The sequence below is a fragment of the Pocillopora verrucosa genome, chromosome 10 (assembly GCF_036669915.1).
Source record: "Pocillopora verrucosa isolate sample1 chromosome 10, ASM3666991v2, whole genome shotgun sequence".
Classification (NCBI taxonomy): domain Eukaryota; kingdom Metazoa; phylum Cnidaria; class Anthozoa; order Scleractinia; family Pocilloporidae; genus Pocillopora; species Pocillopora verrucosa.
The window spans coordinates 15,831,996-15,855,423 of NC_089321.1; the positions used below are offsets into that span (position 1 = coordinate 15,831,996).

Here is a 23,428-nt window from a genome sequence, read left to right on the forward strand (position 1 = left end):
TACTAGCACTTACGAGCCCGAAAGTCTGAATCACACACCAACCTGTGCACGATATTTGAGGCATATCGTGAAATCGTGGCCTTCGCAATCTCCAAATAAGCCAATACGAGCTAGAGTAAGCTTCTTCTCGGACGAAATGCATGTTTGGAATACATTTACGTCTCTTAAGTTTTCTTTTATGTTGTACACCCAAGAATTAAGGGTATGAGCTGTTGTCCCCCTGGCTAACGCGAGAAAAATAACATTTGGCTTTACATTCAGTCGTAAATAAACAAGACAACTGCGCCATCTTGACTTTCTCAATTCGAGTTTTAGGTTGAATTGAGGGATTTTTAGACACTCGCTCACTTTTGTAGCGTCACTATAAGGACGCAATACAACCGATACACGTAAACTGCATAGGATCGATACTATCTGCATTGGAAGTAAATTAAAATGCCCAAGAAATTGCACTTGACAGTAACGTTTCATGGTCTAGAAAAAGCACAACACTACCAGAACAGAAAGAAAAGCCAGTTACCTACAAAATTTCAGAGTGACTTCAAAATTTTGCGCAGAAATTTCTTATTAAAAGCTTTTGAAATAACTGTGAGAACTGTTGCGGGCTAATCGGTCGAGAGCAAAAAGATTAAAAAATTTGTCCAGCAAACTGATTACTACTATATGCGCTCTTTGGAGCAGAACGGAGTGGGGGAGGGAGGGAGGTTGGGGCAAGTAGGTTGGGGTAGGAATGATCGATGTTCTTGATTCATAAGAAACATAACTCACAGAAAGGTTTTCGAACAAAACCGGCCAGAATCCATCTCCTTAATTTCCTTTTTTAAGCAGAGCGAAGTGGAGGTGGAAGGGGTTTGGGACGAGTAGGTTGGGGTAGGAATAAGAATTCCTCATGCACTGATACTCATAGTTCAGGTATATTAATGTTCAGAATAATTAGTGTGATGTTAAACGCCCTTAGAAATGGCTAAAGAAGGAGACGAGAAGTACACCATATCAAGAAAACGTGACATGATCGAGCCTTTTTTCGTGCATGCAATTACTTTTTCATGCCTCAAGAATGAAATTAATGTCATTTGCATCAAATGTAGGGATGAAAAACTCGTTTGGCTCCTATAATACGATAATTTGACGCTATATCTAGTGATACATGTATAAGGATTACTATTTGACACTGGAATGCTGATCACCAGAACTTCATCGCCAGAATTTATTTGATTGTAGGACGAGAATCAAGTCACATGGTTGGAGGAGAAACGATCAGAGAAATGCACGCCTGAACAATGAACAACAGTGCTTTCTGTTTTACTCTGTAACCTGGTTAAAACAGACGCTCACGATATTTTCTAAGATTTCTCTCAAGCTTTCTTTTATATTAGCGTCTTCGGAATTACTACATAATCCCTTAGGAAAGTTTCCCAAAAAAGAGGTGTGTATAAAAGTGTGGTAAAAACAAGAATATTTTTATTCTCAAACCAACTTTCTGACAATAACCTGACTTGAAAACGATTAAATCACCCTGAAAAAATTAAAACGTATCAAACATTACGATGCTTAAGTGACTTATTGAACCAGTTTCAAAATATTGCTATATTGCCATAACTTTTCCACTTTTTAGTAATACCATTCTTGACTTTGATAGCTTTTTAAATGGTCCTATTTAGAAATCCATGTATTTTTCAGTCTTTTAAGCACTAAAATGTGGTACTGAAAATGACCATAAGGAAAGGTTTTCTTTTAGGACTTTTTGTCAAAAATTTAGGATTCTGTGAACGAAACCTATAACAAAAAAATCAAAGGCTTTGAGAGAAAACCCTTTAAGACAACTGGCTCATTTTTGATGCTTAAACTACTGTTTCAACTTTCCTGATTTCACTTTACTTAAGAGCCCTGCGTCAATAATGTTTCGTGCTACTTATATCGGCCGGATAAGACCATTTTTGTGCAGAATAAAATCTCTCTCGAATACGTAACCAATACCTCCTTCTGAGAAGATCGGAAAAGAAAACGCAAAAAAAATTATAATTAATACGCCTAATTGAAGATTGCCCATTATTTAATTACACAATAAAATAACTGATAGAGAATTTTTTTCAACTCGTTCTATTTGTTCATCCATTTAAAAGTCTCCAAGGTCTGTTTCCTTCGAGATATTCTCATCCTCTTTCCTACAACAAACGTAAAGAAGAAAAACAATTATAAATAAACAGTTATACCAGGCGCAATATGTAGGCAAATGTGTACTTGTATCTGATCGGCAGAAAGGCACTTTCTAGATTATATATTTTACATCTAATTGGGAGAATCAATCGTTACTATTTGAAAGAAACCAAAAAAAAGGGCATAAAAGTAGCTTTGGCATTCATGGTGACAAAGGATTCCCGCCGACAGTCAGCGACCAGTAATTCAAAGCCACCTTCATATCTAATTTAACTTTCATTTATGAAATACCTGTTCTGACCGAGTCTTACCTCTGCTACAGGGTCAAACTCGAGCCTCACATCATCTCCAATCAGCGTAAACGAAGCCCACTCAGACATTTTTCTCGAGCCGTTTTTTCTCATCCACTTCATGGCTTGATGAAGGGATTCACTGGCACTTTCTCCTTCAACAAGGTGTTTGTAGAACCGATTCATCAGCTGCTCCGTTGCTAAGTCTGGAATGGCCCACAGCGCAGCTAACACCGAGCGAGCACCAGATCCTAAGAACGCACGGGCAATTCCTATCACTCCCTCGGCTGTTATCTCACCTCTTCCACTGTGACAGCAGCTAAGTACCACCAGTTTAGCTCTAACTTTCACTCGTGAGACATCAGCCATCGTCAACATGTAAGCTTCGCGTGGTGGGATAGCATTTTGACTGTTGGGAATAGGAATGGGGGAGAGGGCAATTTCTCCTCTTTGGGGGTTGCCATGGGCAGCAAAATGTATCAGGCTCACTGAACCTATCCGCTCAAGCACCGCCTGCTTCGTTGCTTTCTCTTCTAGCAGAGGCGGAACACGCATCAGTCGTCCGACCATCTCCGCTTCCGTTCTTGCACATGGCAATGACGACAGCCCATCAACCTTGGGATTTCCTATTATCAATGCACCAGTGTTGCTGTGATAGCCCTCTGGACTATCTTGAATAATCTTGAGTGTTTTCAAGGAAGGAATGACACGGATCTTATGAGTCTCCGAGAGGAATTCGGCTCCCTCCTTTTCACTCAGTGCAGCGAATGGAACTTTGTACAAACTGCGGTCAGGAACGATGATGACTTCAGGCTCCTCCAGCAAATCATAAACGGGAGCGATAAAAATTTTGTAACACAAAGATAGACTTGAAATGACTTCCTCGTCCTCGTCCTCGTCCTCGTCCTCGTCCTCCTCGACGAGTCGCAATCTTCCTGAGCTCTTTTGTGCGGGGGAGAGAGGTTGCACGTTAATCGTATTTAAAGACCGATCTTCACAATCTTCAGTAGGCAAAATACCAAGACCCCGGAAATTATCATCCAAAAATTGACTCAAAGACAAATCTTTGGGCAACCCAGCCTGAACTAGATTCTCTTCTACTGATATTCTTCTATGGTGAAGGACTCCACTTGTTTTCAAGATCCACAAATGCACACGTTCCTGAAAATAAGAAATGTACAGACAAGTACAGTTATTTTTCTTTCTTAAAATGTTCTCAATGCCAAACCAAGATTGTGGATTAGCAAAGATATGCGTTTCAACCGAGTACTTCTCTGCCATTAAGTCTGATAGGCCTCTAGCTCGACCCAACTCCTCGACATAGAGAGCATCCCGGGCATTTCCGGTGTCACAGAGCAAACTACAAAGCAGCTTGTAGGGAAATATTCCTGAGTGCTCCAGCAATGATGTTTTGAACTCATCATTGGCGCCCAAAAAATATCTCAGCTCCTCATACTTTGCAATGCACAGATGAAGACACGACAGAGAGTCTTTGATTTTATTTTGAAATAAATACAAAATGGCGTAGTCTTGAAGGATTTGGAACTCTGTTCTTCCAGCTCCAATATCTCTGGATATAGATAAAGCTTTCTCCAAACGTACTTCCGAAGCTTCATAATCACCAACGGTTGTAGACACTCCAAGGTGTCTAAGATGTTGTGCTTTCCCTTCCTCATCACCAATTTCAGTTGTGATGACAAGCCCTTTTTGAAAATACTGTTCTGCCTCATCGTATTGGCCAAGCGACTCAAACACAGTACCTAGGTTTCCATAACATGTTGCTTCCCCTTTTATGTCGCCAATGTCAGTGTTGATGACAAGCGCTTTTTGGATATACTCTTTAGCCTTGTCGTATTGGCCAAGCGACAGAAACACAGTACCTAAGTTTCCGAAGTCAGCTGCCTCCCCTTGTCTGTGGCCAATTTCAGTTCTGATGACAAGCGCTTTTTGGAGATATTCTTTAGCCTTGTCGTACTGGCCAAGGGACGTAAACACAGTACCTAGGTTTCCGTAGTCAGTTGCCTCCCCTTTTCTGTCGCCAATTTCAGTTCTGATGACAAGCGCTTTTTGGAGATACTCTTTAGCCTTGTCGTACTGGCCAAGGGAAGTAAACACAGTACCTAGGTTTCCGTAGTCAGTTGCCTCCCCTGCTCTGTCGCCAATTTCAGTTCTGATGACAAGCGCTTTTCCGAGATACTCTTTAGCCTTGTCATATTGGCCAAGCGACTTAAACACAATACCTAGGTGTCCATAACATGATGCCTCCCCTACTCTGTCGCCAATTTCAGTGTTGATGACAAGTGCTTTTTGGATATACTCTTTAGCCTTGTTGTATTGGCCAAGCGACCTAAACACAGTACCTAAGTAATTGTAGTCAGCTGCCTCCCCTTGTCTGTGGCCAATTTCAGTTGTGATGACAAGCGCTTTTTGGATGTACTCTTTAGCCTTGTTGTATTGGCCAAGCGGCGTAAACACAGTACCAAGGTTTCTATAACATGATGCTTCCCCTTTTCTGTCGCCAATTTCAGTTGTGATGACAAGCGCCCTTTGGTGATACTCTTTAGCTTTCTCGTATTGGCCAAGCGACCAAAATATACAACCTAGGTTTCCATAACATAATGCTTCCCCTTTTCTGTCGCCAATTTGAGTTTTGATGACAAGCGCTTTTTGGAAATACTCTTTAGCCTTGTCGTATTGGCCAAGCGACTCAAATATAGTACCTAGGTTTTCATAACATGATGCTTCCCCTTTTCTGTCGCCAATTTCAGTGATGATGACAAGCGCTTTTTGGTGATACTCTTTAGCCTTGTCGTATTGGCCAAGCGACCGAGATATACGACCTAGGTTTCCATAACATGATGCTTCCACTTTTCTGTCGCCAATTTCAGTGCTGATGACAAGCGCTTTCTGGAGATACTCTTTAGCCTTGTCGTGTTGGCCAAGCCACAGAAACACAATACTTAAGTTTCCGTAGTTAGCTGCCTCCCCTTGTCTGTCGCCAATTTTAGTGCTGATGACAAGCGCTTTTTCGAGATACTCTTTAGCCTTGTCGTACTGGCCAAGCGACTCAAACACATTACCTAGGATTCCATAACATGATGCTTCCCCTTTTCTGTCGCCAATTTCAGTTCTGATGACAAGCGATTTCTGGAGATACTCTTTAGCCTTGTCGTATTGGCCAAGCGACTGAAACACATTACCAAGGTTTCCATAACATGATGCTTCCCCTTTTCTGTCGCCAATTTCAGTTCTGATGACAAGCGCCCTTTGTTGATACTCTTTAGCCTTCTCGTATTGGCCAAGCGACCAAAATATACAACCTAGGATTCCATAACATGATGCTTCCCCTTTTCTGTCGCCAATTTCAGTTCTGATGACAAGCGATTTTTGGAGAAACTCTTTAGCCTTGTCGTATTGGCCAAGCGACTCAAACACATCACCAAGGTTTCCATAACATGATGCTTCCCCTTTTCTGTCACCAATTTCAGTTCTGATGACAAGCGCTCTTTCGAGATACTCTTTTCCCTTGTCGTACTGGCCAAGCGACCAAAATATGCAACCTAGGTTTCCATAACATGATGCTTCCCCTTTTCTGTCGCCAATTTCAGTGATGATGACAAGCGCTTTTTGGTGATACTCTTTAGCATTGTCGTATTGGCCAAGCGACCCAGATATACGACCTAGGTTTTCATAACATGATGCTTCCACTTTTCTGTCGCCAATTTCGGTGCTGATGACAAGCGCTTTCTGGAGATACTCTTTAGCCTTGTCGTACTGGCCAAGCGACATAAACATAGTACCTAGGTTTCCATAACATGATGCTTCCCCTTTTCTGTCACCAATTTCAGTTCTGATGACAAGCGCTTTCTGGAGATACTCTTTAACCTTGTCGTATTGGCCAAGCGACTGAAACACATTACCAAGGTTTCCATAACATGATGCTTCCCCTTTTCTGTCGCCAATTTCAGTTCTGATGACAAGCGCTTTTTCGAGATACTCTTTTCCCTTGTCGTACTGGCCAAGCAACCAAAATATGCAACCTAGGTTTCCATAACATGATGCTTCCCCTTTTCTGTCGCCAATTTCAGTGATGATGACAAGCGCTTTTTGGTGATACTCTTTAGCCTTGTCGTATTGGCCAAGCGACCAAGATATACGACCTAGGTTTTTATAACATGATGCTTCCACTTTTCTGTCACCAATTTCGGTGCTGATGACAAGCGCTTTCTGGAGATACTCTTTAGCCTTGTCGTACTGGCCAAGCGACATAAACATAGTACCTAGGTTTCCATAACATGATGCTTCCCCTTTTCTGTCACCAATTTCAGTTCTGATAACAAGCGCTTTCTAGAGATACTCTTTAGCCTTGTCGTATTGGCCAAGCGACTGAAACACATTACCTAGGTTTCCATAACATGATGCTTCCCCTTTTCTGTCACCAAATATAGTTCTGATGACAAGCGCTTTTTGGTGATGCTCTTTAGCCTTGTCGTATTGGCCAAGCGACTCAAACACAGCACCTAGGTTTCCATAACATGATGCTTCCCCTTTTTTGTCGCCAATTTCAGTTGTGATGATAAGCGCTTTGCGGTGATACTCTATAGCCTTGTCGCATAGGCCATGCGACTGAAACGCATTACCTAGGTTTCCATAACATGATGCTTCCCCTTTTCTGTCACCAATTTCAGTTCTGATGAAAAGCGCTTTCTGGAGATACTCTTTAACCTTGTCGTATTGGCCAAGCGACATAAACACAGTACCTAGGTTTTCATAACATGATGCTTCCCCTTTTCTGTCGCCAATTTCAGTTCTGATGACAAGCGATTTTTGGAGATACTCTTTAGCCTTGTCGTATTGGCCAAGCGACTGAAACACATTACCTAGGTTTCCATAATATGATGCTTCCCCTTTTCTGTCGCCAATTTCAGTTGTGATGACAAGCGCTTTTTGGAGATACTCTTTAGCCTTGTCGTATTGGCCAAGCGACTCAAACACAGTACCTAGGTTTCCATAACATGATGCTTCCCCTTTTATGTCGCCAATTTCAGTTCTGATGAGAAGCGCTTTGTGGTGATGCTCTTTAGCCTTGTCGTATTGGCCAAGCGACTGAAACACATTATCTAGGTTTCCATAACATGATGCTTCCCCTTTTCTGTCACCAATTTCAGTTCTGATGACAAGTGCTTTCTGGAGATACTCTTTAGCCTTGTCGTATTGGCCAAGCGACATAAACACAGTACCTAGGTTTCCATAACATGATGCTTCCTTTTTTATGTCGCCAATTTCACTTCTGATGTAAAGTGGTTTTTGGAGATACTCTTTAGCCGTGTCGCAACCCCCGAGCGACTGAAGCAACACTCCAAGGTTTCCGTAACAGGATTGTTCTCCGCTTCTGTCGCCAATTTCTATTGCTATGGCAAGGGCTCTCCTAACATGTTCCTCCGCTTTTAGGTTTTCACCAAGTTTATAAAGCATAATTCCAGACTCGCTGTATAAGTCAAACAGTTTCCTTCCGTATCTTTCCGCACTTATGTCGTCAGAGATATGACGACAAACGCTGAAAAGAACGGTATAGATGTCGTTGTCAAATTGTAGCAGTACTGAATCAAATTGGTCTTTGCCGTTTTGATCGGGGCTATTTAGTAAAATCAAACATTCGCTGCGTATCTCGATGGCCGTCTGAATGCGATCTGAGTTGAGCAAGAGCAGGGTAACAAATAAGGCGATGCTCATGAAAGGTGTCATGGCTTCTGCTGTTAGGTTTCCATTGCAATCCTCTCCTGTAATCAGGGAAACATTATTTTAGTAACACATTACTAAATGAGTCGATAATCTGGATTAATAACGAGTCACTACAAGCAGGAACACTCATGTTAAGTTACAAAAACGGGCTGGGTCGATTACACCCGGAAACTATTTGTAACAAGCTGAAAGTGTTAGAATTCACAATATCCCCTTAAAACAGAAAAATAAGTGAAGATAAATAAGTTTGTCATCTTTCATTTTACTCAAGTTGTGATTTTTGCAGAACATCACATGACTTTAAAGTTTCAGGACAAAGATAAACAAAACTGACAGCAGTTATCTTGACTTTTGCAATGAGAACTTTTCTTATGCATAGTTTTTATAAACAACATTAATCAACGGGGTAAGTTTTGAAAAAAACTTTGGTGGGGTATTACAAAACTATTTGGCTTTACCAACTGAGTTGACAATGTAAATTGGCTATCGTAATGAGTTTCTGAAGCTGACCTTTCGAGCGTTAGCCCTTCATTAGAGCATTTGGTAATCTTGAGGAATCAATGATGTTGTATTTCCAGTATTCCGCAAAGAAACCAGTAAAGAGTGGTCTACCGTCTAAATGTAATGTTCGTTTTCTATCACCGGCCGTCAGAAAGTATTTACAATAAAGCCTCTTGGGATCAAGCTACGTGCATTCAAGTTTTAAGCGTTTCAAGTTTTAAGGCTAACAAGAGAGATAACCTTTTACAACAACAATAACAACAATATGACATGGAATATTTGAAAATATTGTGAGGCCTCAGAGGTTTGACGAACTCCGGCTTTGTAGCAAATTCATTTCATTCGGTGGCGATTTTTGCACAACATAACATGACTTAATAGTCACAGGACATGACACGACTAAAAAAACAAAAAAAGAAGATTATGGACAAGATTATAGGAAATCAGTCAAGTAACGTTTTGTTCCCCACAGAAAATACATTACCTTTCTTCGTGAACTTTCAGCGTCATACGCGGACTTATCTTCTTACGTAAGACTTTGACGCTTTAACAGGAAGAGGTTAAGTTAATTATTAATGCAAATTACGACCACTGGAAAACCACGAAATCTTATCCTATGACATCAGCAGCGGAGTAAGTAGATTTGCTTTTTAAAAAAAATTAATAGTATAATTGTCAAAACCATCATTTTCTGCAGTTTTTATCCAAAAAGGTTTGTTATCAGACAGGTCAGTGAGTCGATCAAGCTATCAAACAGTTAAACAATTTACGCCTCCTTTGTCAGTCTTTCAATGCAAATGTTTTACTTTTCTTTCATAACCTGGATGTTCTTCTTTTATCGGAAATTGTAATTTTTATGATTGATTGGTAATAAGACTTTGTGTCGTCCAGTTCAGTCTGTAATCATACTCGCGAAAAACAAATCGGACTCCCGCTGCACAGTCGTCCGACTTTTTCATCAAGGAAATGATTACAGACTCCTCTCAGTCCTATTAACGGTACGTAGATGTGTCCCTCCACGGGGTGTCAGGGAATGAGGTGAACGCACGCGTTACAACACTCTCGCACTCTAACGGCATGACACACTTATCGTGCAGATATGCGCTTAAAAACAATTGATTTTGGAAAGCATGTTGAAGCCCTTGTTCATATCTGGCTAACACGGTAGAGATTTGTTTCTATAACACGCTATTTTTTTTTTATTATTTTTTTTATCGCGCTAAGTTCCTTTGCTTCTTAACACGCTAGCTTATATTGTAAAACCCAGCTTACTTTCTTGCTTGGGTTTGTCAGTTTCTTAATAAATTACTGTGAGAACGGTGCTTCTGAAGTATATTACTTACCGAATATATGCGAAAATGAAGATGTTCTGTCCTATCCAAAAGTTGTAATAAAAAAGGAAACATTGATGCAAATCACGGCTCTTTCCCTCAGGATTTTCACTAGGAATTCAGTGAGCGCGAAGTGTTTCACAAGGTCCAGTGTCGGAGACTTTGATTCGTGCGTGACACATGTCAGCTGATGAGTGTGAACATTATGTCAAGAGCTAGAAGCACCGCCTGTAGTGATTTTGGGACATTGATTTGTCTACATAATCAATGCAACCTTGAATGACCTTTTAAATCAGTCTTTGGCAACAGCCAATCACAATGTAAAGAATATCGTATAAGAGAGTGATTTCTTACTAATTTTGCAGAGCAGCTTTTTACACACCCGTTGTATATAAGCGAATACGAGAGTGGAATAAAACAGTTTGATTGAGTCTAGTTCGTTGGAATTCTATCCCTAGTAATCAGGGCAAAGTTTACGAAAAGAGGAGCTCAGTTTGAACACATGAATTACTTTTTTAAAACTAAACTCTAACCTTGTAAAATATAAATCCTTATCGCTTCGCGAAGTTAATAAGCTCAGTACTGAATCTTTGTGAAAAGGAACATATCTCTGGCTCCATGTCCCCTTATGTTAGTGGTTGGTCTCTCGTTCCTTCCGCTTGAGCACAAGGCAGGAGGAGAAGATAAACCAGTCGCGGTCAGATAAAGTTTAAGAAATGCTGTAATTGGTCCTGTTGGGGGCCAAAAGGATAACCCAAATTGTTCAGAAAATTTCACACGGACCATAGGGGGTCTTTTTGTTCACGACAACTTGGAAGATGAAAGTGTGATTGTTTTTTAATGAGCGATCAGATGATGATGCTATAGACCAAGGTCCTTTACAAGAATCCACTGATAACTTGACTTATTCGAAAGACTTCAGTATGTCATTGGACAGCAAAACTGAATGCGAATTTCGCGCGCAATGAAGAATGACACCAGCAGTTATAAAGGCTATGGAAAACAGACTTTGAAGACACAGAAGTAGAGACCAAAGCTTGCACACCAGTCGAAGATAAGAGAGCTTTTGAGATCATGGAAGGGATTCTGCAGCAAGTCCATGGACACTTTCAAGTTACTTTGCCCTGGCAACACGACCCACCGTACAAACTCAACAAGAAGGTGATGGCAGAGCGAAGAGATCTGTTTTTGAAGAGGTGTCTTATGAAGGATGAAGAATTGTCGAGGAAGTAACGGACGACAATAAACGACTACATAGAAAGAAGACATGCAGAAAGATTTCTTGAAGAAGAGTTGAACACAAGGGGTAAACCAGTGTGGTACCTCCCTCACTACCCAGTAAAGCATCCCTTAAAGGCAAAGGTGAGGCTGGTTCATGATTGTGCAGTAAAGTTTGGACAAATATCACTAGTAGTTGGTGACATAGAAGCAATGTTTCACCAATTCATGGTGGACCCAAAAGATTGCGACACTTTTTAAATCTTAAAAGATTTGTATGGTAGCCGAATAGGGACCTGGCAAAGGAAATGCAAGAGTATCGAATGGTGAAACATCTATTTGGTGCTACATCTTCACTAAGCGTTGCTAATGTCTGTCCTAGGAAGACAGCCCAGTTGAATCAGAAGGGGTTTGATGCAAAAGTAGAAGCGACGGTGAAGCAGGGCTGTAGCTAGAATTCAGAACAAGGCGAGGAAACTTTCGAGCGCTGAAGGCGCGAGCCGCTAGAGGGGGACTGGGGGCATGCCTCCCCAGAAAATTTTGAAATCTAGAGGCTCAGAAATGCTCTTCTTAGCATTTCTCGTGGCATTTTTCTTGGACCAAAATCAAGACGAGGGAATTGACTCGTCTTGCCTCATGCTAGCTACGGCCCTGTGAAGCGCAGCATGTATGTAGATGACATGATGAAGGCAGCGGGTGCCACAAAGAAAGCAGTTAATTTAGTAATTCAACTGCGCAGGTTGTTAGAGAGAGGCAGTTTTCCCTTTAGGAAGTGGTAAAGTAATGATAGAGAAGTGCTGGCTGCGATCCTATAGTCTGGAAGAGCCAAATCTGTGGTTGATGTATAGCTTGAACGACTTCCTACAGATAGTGCTTTTGGCCTCAAGTGGAATACAGAGAAAGACAAGTTTGCATGGGAGGTATTGGAGAAGATATTACAGCTAACGAACCAGACACCAATGACACGAAGAGGGATTGTCTCAGCTGTTTATTCCATCTTCAATCCTTTTGGATTCATCGCGCCATATGTCATGAAGGCTAGGTTGCTGTTGCTAACACTCAGTAGAAAGAGTTTGGACAGGGATGACCCATTAGAGGAAGATGACAAAAAGCAATGAAGATGCTGGCTAGATAATTTACCAAAGAAGCAAGAAATGCAAGTAGTCCACTGTTTCAAGCTCAAGGGATTTGGTGAAGTTAAAGAAGTACAACTACACCTCTACTCAGACACTTCTCCTCAATGATAACCAGCCGTCATTTACCTCCATTTGAAAGATGTCACCAACCAAGTTCACTGTGCATTTGTCAGAGGAAAAGCAAAATAAGGTCTCATAGATGAAATTTCAATTCCAAGATTGGAACTGACAGCTAGTGTTATCTCCGTAAGGCTCTCCAGAATTATTCGAGAAGAATTGGACATGACAGTAGATCCAGTTTACTACTGGACTGACTCAGCTTCCATCATTTCTTCTTCTTCTTCTCTTCAGTCATTTCATCTTCCAACATTTTTAAATGTCTTACTTAAAAGCTTGAATTATTTTTTCTTAAAAAACTGTCGAAAGGGAGGAGATGCGGTGAAATTGACCGTGAGGCCAATCATAAAAAGTGAGCAAAGGGAAAGGTTCAAGTTGAATAACCCAAGATTTCATTTTGGGAACTTTGAGGATCGATTAATCCTTTTCAAATCACGGGCGAAAAGTTTTTATTAATACAGAACAAATTTTCAAGTGCGAATCCAAAATAAATATTTAGGTATTATAGGTTTTCGCAAGTTTGACGTCGGAATCCGATATAAATATTATTTTTTCCTAGGCGTAGATTGCTTTTGAAATTCATGGCAAGGTGAAATTGACTGTAATTAGCGCTCACGTTATAAGTGAAGTCTTACATGATGCCCTAACGTCGATTGCATTTACCCTTCCATACATGGCCTATCAAATTACAATGTCTTGGCAGGTGATGTCACTAAACTCCAATCTGGAAAAAAGGAAAAGCCCGCAAGATTTGGCCGAATTACCCTTGATCTACCCCCTTAAGTTACGTTGGGGTTAACGTCTATTTAGTCACCGGAAATTCATTGTAAAGGAGAATAAAATTTCGATTAGTTCAACCTATTCAGTGAGCACGCAGATCGTCAAGTGAAGGTCTTCATGTTATTTCATAATTTTTCTTCCTTTGACAACTCGTTCTTCGTAATGTTCAGTAGAGTAGTTTGGTGGTTACTGGCATGTCGTCAATATGAGCGTTCGCTTATCTCACGGACAGGCGGAGATACTATGCTTGGCTTGTAAGGGTCATAACTTTTTAGTGACCGGCCAAGAGGGGAATTGGCATGTCTACTTTGGTAAGGGAAATCATAATGAATTTTCAAGCGGCTGGAGAAAGGTTTTTGTGGTATGTTCCAGTGGTATAGCAAGCACGATCCTGGTGCCGCCTCTACCTTGCATTCCTATTATGGATCAGGAAATTGCAGACCTATTACGGGGAGAGCTGTCTGATTGGTTGATCGGAACGATAGATTAATGCGAGGTGTCACTGTAGGGATGGGAATAAAAATTATGGCAAAGCAAGCTTAAAACGGCAGAAATTGCCAGAAACTACTATGGATGTACCAGATGTGTGTACTTTTGTTGATTTTACGCGTCAAATGTTAATTTCTCGAAATATTTCTCGTTATAAATCGACCACATTTCTCTCCCCATTCTATTCTTAATAACGTGTTCAACTCTCGTAACTTAACACTAAGTCATACAACCTGTGACGCTTTCATGAATCAATCGTTTGCTTTTTCTCGAGACGTGAACTTGGACCACCTCTGCTGACATCAGTAAAGGACATTCTGCATTATGAATATGTCTTAATATGGGATTGATTTTAGATTTTGATCACGTGATTGTTGAAACTATCAGTTTCTCAAATTAGACAATGCCTAACGATATCTCTATTACTCTAAGATTTGTACTCGTATGCCCGTCTATCGCGTCTCATTTAAATCGAAATTTTTAAGAGTTAGTGGTCATATGATAAACTGCTCATTGACTGAGTTTCGTTGGTCCGGACGGGAAAATATTTGGCTCTTGGTCACGAAGCAAGGACCTCGCTGCGCTCCTACCACTCAATTAATAAGTACACAGTATTTCGGTTTTTACGTCACACTTTTATTACTAAGGATGTAATTTAACATGAAAAATGAAAAGTGCTATTTTATCTTTAATGGGGGAGGTCAAGCTTAAGTGTTGACTATCTAAAAAAGTTTGGTTTACATCACAAGATTGATCACAGAACAACCTAAGTTTCTTTCTTTAAACGGTAACCTATCTTTGCGTGATAATCGACTCCTTGTCTTCCTAAAATTTTCATTTTCTAGCGGGTGTGATTCACATGAAAGAAGCTAGAACTGCTAAAAAAAAACTGAGTGACTGTATTTCGGTTTAGCACGTCATACTTTTCTGACTAATGATGGATTTTAGCGTCCAAAAATGAAACATCTTACTCTGTTTAACCGAAACGTCAGGCTTCAGCGTTCATTCTTTTTGGAACGATTGAATTTGCTTGACGAGATCGATGAGATCGAGAGTACAACTGAAGTTTCTGTCTTTAAACAGTAACCTATCTATGCGTGACCATTGACTCATTGTACTCAAGAACTTTTCATTTTCTTATCGGTGTGATTAATGAATTGATCGTTTGCTGTCTTTAGACAGTAAGCTGTCTATGAGTGAAAATTGACTCATTTTGTACTCATTAACTTTTTATTTTCTTGCGGGTGTGATACATGAATTACTCGTTTGCTTTTCCACGGGCCACCTCTGCTGACATCATTAAAGGACACTCTGCATTATAAATATGTCTTCAGTGCCGCTCTAGCTAAGAGCGGTCCTCTCGACTTCCCGTTGGAAAAACGTTTTCTCATATTTTTTGCCCATGAAATGGGTTTACGACACATGTTTCAAAAATAGTTGTTTAGTTGTTCTCCAATTCTCTCTTTTTACTTCGCCACAGGCCAAAAATGGTTTTTGGCCAGACCACCCCAGTGGACAGCGATCGAAAGTGTAAGTTTCACAGATTTTGTCCAGTGCGCATCTACTGCAATAATACAACTCACGGAATTCTGCCTTATTACAAGTTACAAAATGTATTCAGTTAGTTCACAGACAAAATATGAAAACTTCAGCTGAAAAATTTTTCATACCAGCGTGATCAGAGGAGACCCTTCTCTTCGACCTCAATTTGCAAATCAAACATTCACTAATTTGTACGAAAGAATTCTCAAAACACAGGCGTTAATCTGGCTGAAAAAGCATATCAGTGCATAGTTTATACACCAATGGAATCACGGATTGCCTCAAACTCGCGGGTATATCTCTAGCTTCCATCTACCAACATCTTAAAAACAGCGCAAATCCATATGTTTGCTCAATTGCGCCCGTGTCAAAGATCATTTGCATAATTTTCAAAATTGACCAAGATCTCCTTTTGACCGTTCAAACTTCGTTCGTTTAGCTTCTATGTTGAGGATTTTAGGTTTTCATAACAACTGAATGGAGAATAGATGCCGAGTTGTACTAAAACGTTGCGTAAACGTGATCGGTCGTAACGCTTGCACGCTTGCGTGACTTACAAAGTAAACTGAAGTGATCGGAAGGCGCCTTCTCGATAATTTACGTTGAAATATCAGATTATGAATTACGCACAGTGAGGTGAAGATCAAAATTGATGAATAAAATTTGGCACTCTGGTCATTACAGATATATTGTGTTGCTTAAAAGGACACACAAACAAGTTAAAATACGTTAAAGTGTTTATATTTACAATACAACACGCACACACTCTGAAAGAATTCAGAATTACCAAAACTGTTTTAACATACCTCTTTGTCGCCTTTTCAATATTTCATATCTGGGCCACAGCCTTCAAGATGGCGGCTTCGGAGAGTAAAAAAAAAAAAACGGTCAATTACACCTAATGATATAAACAATGTTGTTCCAATAATTTTTCCTTCTCAAAAGCTTTCTAAGTTATGTCACGATCGTTTTAACATATATTTAAAGAGGCTATTCTATATTTGTACCTGGAAGATCACAAAGCTAAAGATGACGACTTCACGGGCTCAGTCAGATTCTAGAGATTCATCAATCGGCACAATAATGTGGTTCTGCTGTAAACATATAAAATCTGAATTAATAAGATGCGTCGAGTCATTTACCTCAAGCGACCTAGATCGTTTAAAGCAGCTTGCGACCACTAAGTATTCCTAAAGTATACTGCTAGTCTCTCTTTGGGCAAACTCGGCTATTCAGTGTAAGTTGTAAGATGAAAGTATTTGACACACAACCAAACTATACACAATAAATTCAACAGTAAACAGAGTTTACAATATTTACACTTATTCACTTACACTTATTAAGGTTTACTGTTTACTGTTTTGAGGTTTACTATTTCCATTTGATGTTTTGAAACAGGTTTTGTTTTTTGCTTGCTATCGAGCTAGAAAAAACTCTGTCAATGAGCAAAAATTTTATAAAAAGCAAAAACCCCTGGACATATAGCAAAATACTTGCACGCATATTTCAAGTGTGTTTTAATCAACTTCTGATCTTTTCAGGGTAGAAGTAAGTACTCTCTTACTCTTCACATATTATATATTGTGTCAGTTTCATTTTAAAGTTCAAATATGTTTTCTAGTTTTCAATTTCTAATGGCGAATCCTACCATAATAGTCCGGAATTATACGAATAAATAAAATATAATAATACAAGAGTATGTAAACAAAAGTACACTTGAAGGACATTGGAATGGTCAAGTTGCTGGAGACCAAGTCCATGAGTTAGAAAGTGAAACGCTTAAAGGCTTTAAAATTAAATACATTTTCTTTTCTTAGATACCTTCCAACCCATGCTCTTCAGAAGGTGTCGTAATTTCCCGTTAACCTACTTCTTGTGCACGCGTTTATTTGCCATGAACTATGATAAAATGCTTCAAAAACTTTCACCGTGAAACGATCCAATCAGCTTCAACGTTAAAAAGGTCAATAGCAATCGGTGAGAAGTAAAAACAAAAAAGTGTCTTCTAGCGATGCACTAACTCCAGAAAGCTTACTGCGCTTTCCCAGGTTCATAAGACGCCGCCGGTTTTTATTGGAACGCCTCACTAACCACGCAGGTAAATGGGGATTGCATATAGTGTAATTCACAGCAGAGACGAATTGCTATGTAGTTATTTGACAAATGTCAGTTACACAGCACAAAATGAAGTCATGTTGTAGCTGCTACATAAAATTGGTTTTATCATACGAATGACCGATGCCTTTGGTGTTCTTTTCCCACCCCTAGTGAGTGGGGGATTATGCCCCGTTTTCGATACTTTCAATCTTAGATATTCTGCTCTTCTCCATTTCCTACATTCAGTCGGCAACGTTTAGAAAATTGTCCGACATTTATAAATGTACCGGCAGCTTCTAGGTGACGTCTGTCGTCCGAGGATACACATATCACCGTGCAACCTGCATATGGCCGGGCTTTGCTTGAGAAAAGGCATATCTTACTTTCTGAGCTTTTTAGTATGTTCAGGTTGTGCTTTGTTACCTAAATATATGTTATAAATTTCATTTTGTAACTATCTACTTGATAATGGCGAGAATGAGAAAATACAACGAAACTTTTAAATCAAACCCCATCATATGTCTAGTATATGCATTCTATGTAGAGTGCGATCACATGACAGGAGACACGATTATTTTCTAACCTTGCTAATTCTTAATATTCAAGTTCTTAAAAGGAAAGAAAAGCGAAGCCTAATGACTGTCACTGAATGGTCAAATGCCCAGTTCTAGTTCACATGAAAACAAATTTACATTTTCCCTGCGGCGATATCACTGAAGCGTTCATCCTTCAAGCGATAAGTAAAGCTCTTATGGCGCTTCAAGAGTTTAGATCAAAACAATAAATCCAATACTCGTTCTATATATATATATATATAGATATATATATATATATATATATATATATATATATATAACTGCAGACAGTACTGTTTCGGCCTTCTGGGCCTCATCAGTGCAGTGCTGATGCTAAGATGGAGGTAAGGCTATATGGCCACCCCAAGTGATCTCACATATGTGGTATCATCTAAGCCATGCCAGAGTGCTCAAACTAGAAAAACTAGTGAGCATGCATAATGCTAGCAGCAATGACTCATCCTAGTAGAGTGCTCAATTTGGACATGAAAGCAAAGCTTTGTATGCCAAAGAGCTATATCTAACTGCAGACAGTACTGTTTCGGCCTTCTGGGCCTCATCAGTGCAGTGCTGATGTTAGAACGGAGGTAAGGCTATATAGCCACCCCAAGTGATCTCACATATGTGGTATCATCTAAGCCATGCCAGAGTGCTCAAACTAGAAAAACTAGTGAGCATATATATATATATATATATATATGGCCTCGTCAATAGGTTACGTATGACGTTATTGCAAACGAGAATGATCAGTGTTAGACTTCTTGCCGTTTTCTTTCAGCCATTTATGTATGAAAATGACGATATTTTCATTAGCCGCATGCAAGATCATTGTTGCTATTCTTCTGAAGACGTTTGTTGTAGGAATCTTGGAAAAGTGAGTAAGGTATAACAAAGTTTGACGAAATAATAGCGTTAACTGGAATTAAAAAAAAAAAAGAAAAAAAAAGATAGACAAAACTTTAATAAGAAAAGAAATTTCTTCAAGAACTGCAGAATAATGCATTTCTAAGAACTGAAATGATGCAATAAAAAGCGAAAGGTCGTGGGAAAAGACCCCTTATTACACATTTGTCTATGTATTATGCATGAAAACTGATATTACTCAAAAAAACAGTAACAGTGATGCATCGGGTCATTTACCTCATGCGATCTAGATCGTTTAAAGCAGCTTATGACCACTAAGTATTCCTAAAGTATATTGCTAGTCTCTCTTTGGGCAAACTCGGCTATTCAATGGAAATTGTAAGATGAAAGTATTAGACACACGACCAAACTATACATAATAAATTCAACAGTATACAGAGTTTACAATGTTTACAGTTATTCACTTACACCTATCAAGGTTTACTGACGGTTTAGTGTCTTGAGGTTTACTATTTCCATTTGATGTTTTGAAACAGGTTTTGTTTTTTGCTTGCTATCGAGCTAGAAAAACTCTGTCACTGAATAAAAATTTTATAACAAGCAAAAACCCTTGGACATATAGCAAAATACTTGCACACACATTACAAGTGTGTTTTTATCAACTTCTGTTCTTTTCAGAGTGGAATTAAGTACTCTCTTACTCTTGTGTCGGTTTCATTTTAAAGTTCATATTTGTTTCCTAGTTTTCAATTTAGAATGGCGAATCCTACCATAATAGTCCAGAGTTATACGAATAAATAAAATATGATACAAGAATATGTAAACAAAAGTACACTGGAAGGATATTGGAATGGTCAAGTTGTTAGAGATCAAGTCCATGAATTAGAAAGTAAAACGCTTAAAGGCTCTAAAATTAAATACATTTTCTTTTCCTAGATACCTTCCAACCCAAGCTCTTTAGAAAGTGTTGCAATTTCTCGTTAACCTACTTCTTGTGCACGCGTTTATTTGCTATGAACTAAAATGAAATACCTCAAAAACTTTCACCGTGAAACAATCCAATCAGCGTCAACGTTAAAAGGTCAATAGGAATCGGTGAGAAGTAAAAACAAAAGAAGTGTCTTCTAGCGATGCACTAACTCCGGAAAGTTTACTTCCCTTTCCAGGGTTCATGAGACGCCGCCGGTTTTTATTGGGACGCCCCATTAACCGCGCAGGTAAATAGGGATTGCATATAGTGTAATTCACAGCAGAGACGAATTGCTACGTAGTTATTTGACAAATGTCAGTTACACAGCATTAAATGAAGTCATGTTGTAGCTGCTACATAAAATTGGTTTTATCATACGAATGACCGATGCCTTTGGTGTTCATTTCCCACCCCTAGTGGGTGGGGGATTAAGCCCCGTTTTCAATGCTTTCAATCTTGGATATTCTGCTCTTCTCCATTTCCTACATTCAGCCGGCAAAATTTAGCAAATTGTCCGAAATTTTGATTTTGGTTTTATCAACGAATGACCGATGCCTTTGGTGTTCATTTCCCACCCCTAGTGGGTGGGGGATTATGCCCCGTTTTCAACGCTTTCAATCTTGGATATTCTGCTCTTCTCCATTTCCTACATTCAGCTGGCAAAGTTTAGCAAATTGTCCGAAATTTTGTAAATGTACCGGCAGCTTCTAGGTGTTGTCCGTCCTCCGAGGACACACATATCACTATGCAAGCTGCATATGGCCGGGCGCTTTGCTTGAGAAAAGGCAGATCGTACCTTCTGAGCTTTTAAGTATGTTCAGGTTGTGTCTTGTTACCTAAATATATGTTATAAATTCCATTTTGTAACTATCTACTTGATAATGGTAAGAATGAGAAAATACAACGAAACTTTTAAATCAAACCCCATCATATGTCTAGTATATGCATTCTATGTAGATCATATGACAGGAAACACGATTATTTTCTAACCTTGCTAATTCTTAATATTCAAGTTCTTAAAAGGAAAGAAAAGCGAAGCCTAATGACTGTCACTGAATGGTCAAATGCCCAGTTCTAGTTCGCATGAAAACAAATTTACATTTTCCCTGCGGCGATATCACTGAAGCGTTCATCCTTCAAGCGATAAGTAAAGCTCTTATGGCGCTTCAAGAGTTTAGATCAAAACAATAAATCCAATATTCGTTCTATATATATATGGCCTCGTCAATAGGTTACATATGACGTTATTGCAAACGAGAATGATCAGTGTTAGACTTCTTGCCGTTTTCTTTCAGCCATTTATGTATAAAAATGACAATATTTTCACTAACCGCATGCAAGATCATTGTTGCTATTCTTCTGAAGACGTTTGTTGTAGGTATCTTAGAAAAGTGAGCGAGGTATAACAAAGTTTGACGAAATAATAGCTTTAACTGAAATTTAAAAAAAAAAAAAAGATAGACAAAACTTTAATTAGAAAATAATTTTCTTCAGGAACTGCGGAATAATGCATTTCTAAGAACTGAAATGATGCAATAAAAAGCGAAAGGTCATGGGAAAAGACCCCTCATCACACATTTGCCTATGTATTATACATGAAAACTGATATCACTCAAAAAAAACAGTTCCGAAACGAAATTTTGCTCTACTTTGTTACTCACTGAATGTAAATGATGAAAGGAAAAACGGGATACATGCCCTGAATCATTGAGTTGTTCTTTCGCCTGTGATATATATTCAAAACCTGAACAATGCCCATTTTTCCTCCCCGTGGCTAAATAATTCGGTATTTTTATTTTGATCACGTACATTGGTGCTCATCCCATTTCTTCACCATACAGCTTTCATTTCATTACAGCCATCAATTTCCTCGTTTTAATTTGTAACGATGTACGCACAATTGTTACTATTCTTGTGGCAGATATTCCTCAAAACTATTTCAAAGCGGAAAGACGTGCCCACGAATAAAGAAGTATCCTGCCGGAATTAATATCACAACCGCATATCAGAGCCCATTCTTTTAAAGCAAAAGGTATATGCATCGTTTTCAATATGTGATTAGACAGTAATTTCATGTGCCTTGCTTGCTTGTTAAATTGTAAATGTACGTCACAAAGTCCGTGTAAAAATCCAAGGATTCTGACCACTTGAAGGGAACAAACAAACAGACAATTCAGCATTAATGAGGCTCCAGGTGACACAAATGTAACTCTGAAGATGTAAATTATCAAATAAATGTAGTATCGACATCTAACTCGTTTTAATACCTGGCCAACTAAGCGAATGGTAATTGTGAGAAAGATTTCGGTCAGTTATTGATTGTGTGGAGAAATCAAAATCAGCCACTACTGTCTTGTTTCAGTTTTAACCTACTTTAGAGTCAACATTAAGAAACGCTTTGGGTAACATTTCAATTAGTCGAGGAAGGGTTCCACACGGCGTCGAAATGATCATGAAATGTCGAAATTATCAAATAATTGTGATGTCGCCCGGCCCCGCGGTTCGTTTTCATCGCTCGCCTGGTAATCATGAACAATGTGTATCGTTATTGACTTCTTCAGTCGGAGAAAATTAGGCCAATAAGCTCGGGGGAATCCGAATTGGCCATAGTCCAACAAATCAGTCTTATGAATGGTTTGCAGAATTCCGAATACAATGTTGCTTCTGTTTTTCTAAAACACGTTTCAGAGTAAGCATTAGAAACCCCTTATGGTAATATTTTAATTTACTACGTAAAGTCCTACAGTATTGTGCAAAAGTAATGCAAGCGGAATTCGGCGAATTTCGTTATTTGTTCTAACGATCTTTCGTCGAAAGTTCGAACGAAAATTCGATCGAAAGTTCAAGGCTTGTTGAGCGACATTTCGTCTGAACAAAGGACGCTTTTTCGATGAATTTCGCCACGACGCGAAAATTCCTGGCGGAAAGTGTCTCGTCGTTCATTAGTGTTCGAAATTTCGCTTCGAACTGACAGTAGCCATCTGCGAGTGATCAAGTTTGTTTACTATTCATGTAAGCATCACGAAATGTTATCAAACGTATTTCAAACCTTTTTCACCACGACAGAGATACTTAACATTTGAGACTAAACACAGCAATTGCGACCAAGAGACATGTATTTGGTGGAAATAAACTCTCAAATGATTGGAATAGTTTTAAACATTAACTTCAGTACTCCGCTTTTAAACCAGACAGAGCAGAGAACGTGTTTTGAGTGTTTTCAAACGTTGTCAATCGAGAAATGTGTTCCTTGTTTATTCGTTCTCAATCGCTACACAAATAGACGGCATCCATATCGCTGATGCTTTCCAGATATCATTATACCCATGTTTGTGTGATAACATCTTGCCATAACTGTTTTAACATACCTCTTTGTCGCTTGTTCAATATTTCATATCTGGGCCACAGCCTTCAAGATGGTGGCTTCGGAGAGCAAAACAAACCAGTCAATTACAGCTAATGATATAAATAATGTTGTTCTAAAGTTATATCACGATTTTTTTCACGCTATTCTATATTTGTACCTGGAAGATTATTAAGCTAAAGCTGACGACTTCACGGGCTCAGTCAGATTCCACAGATTCACGGCTGTTTCGCGGTGGAAATTGGGAGTTACTAC

The 23,428-nt window shown here is 39.3% G+C and overlaps 1 protein-coding gene across 1 annotated transcript; it reads right to left on the reverse strand.

The window, feature by feature from the left end:
- Window positions 1-1,343: 1,343 nt before the first annotated feature.
- LOC136283798 (tetratricopeptide repeat protein 28-like) lies at window positions 1,344-23,425 on the reverse strand. The gene is made up of 7 exons (XM_066173010.1): window positions 23,334-23,425; window positions 23,178-23,232; window positions 16,311-16,397; window positions 16,110-16,164; window positions 7,173-8,227; window positions 2,469-6,452; window positions 1,344-2,165 (listed from the first exon to the last, which is right to left on the reverse strand). The coding sequence occupies exons 5-7, from the start codon at window positions 8,190-8,192 to the stop codon at window positions 2,154-2,156; spliced, it is 5,016 nt and encodes a 1,671-aa protein (XP_066029107.1). The 5' UTR covers window positions 8,193-8,227; window positions 16,110-16,164; window positions 16,311-16,397; window positions 23,178-23,232; window positions 23,334-23,425; the 3' UTR covers window positions 1,344-2,153.
- Window positions 23,426-23,428: the final 3 nt, after the last annotated feature.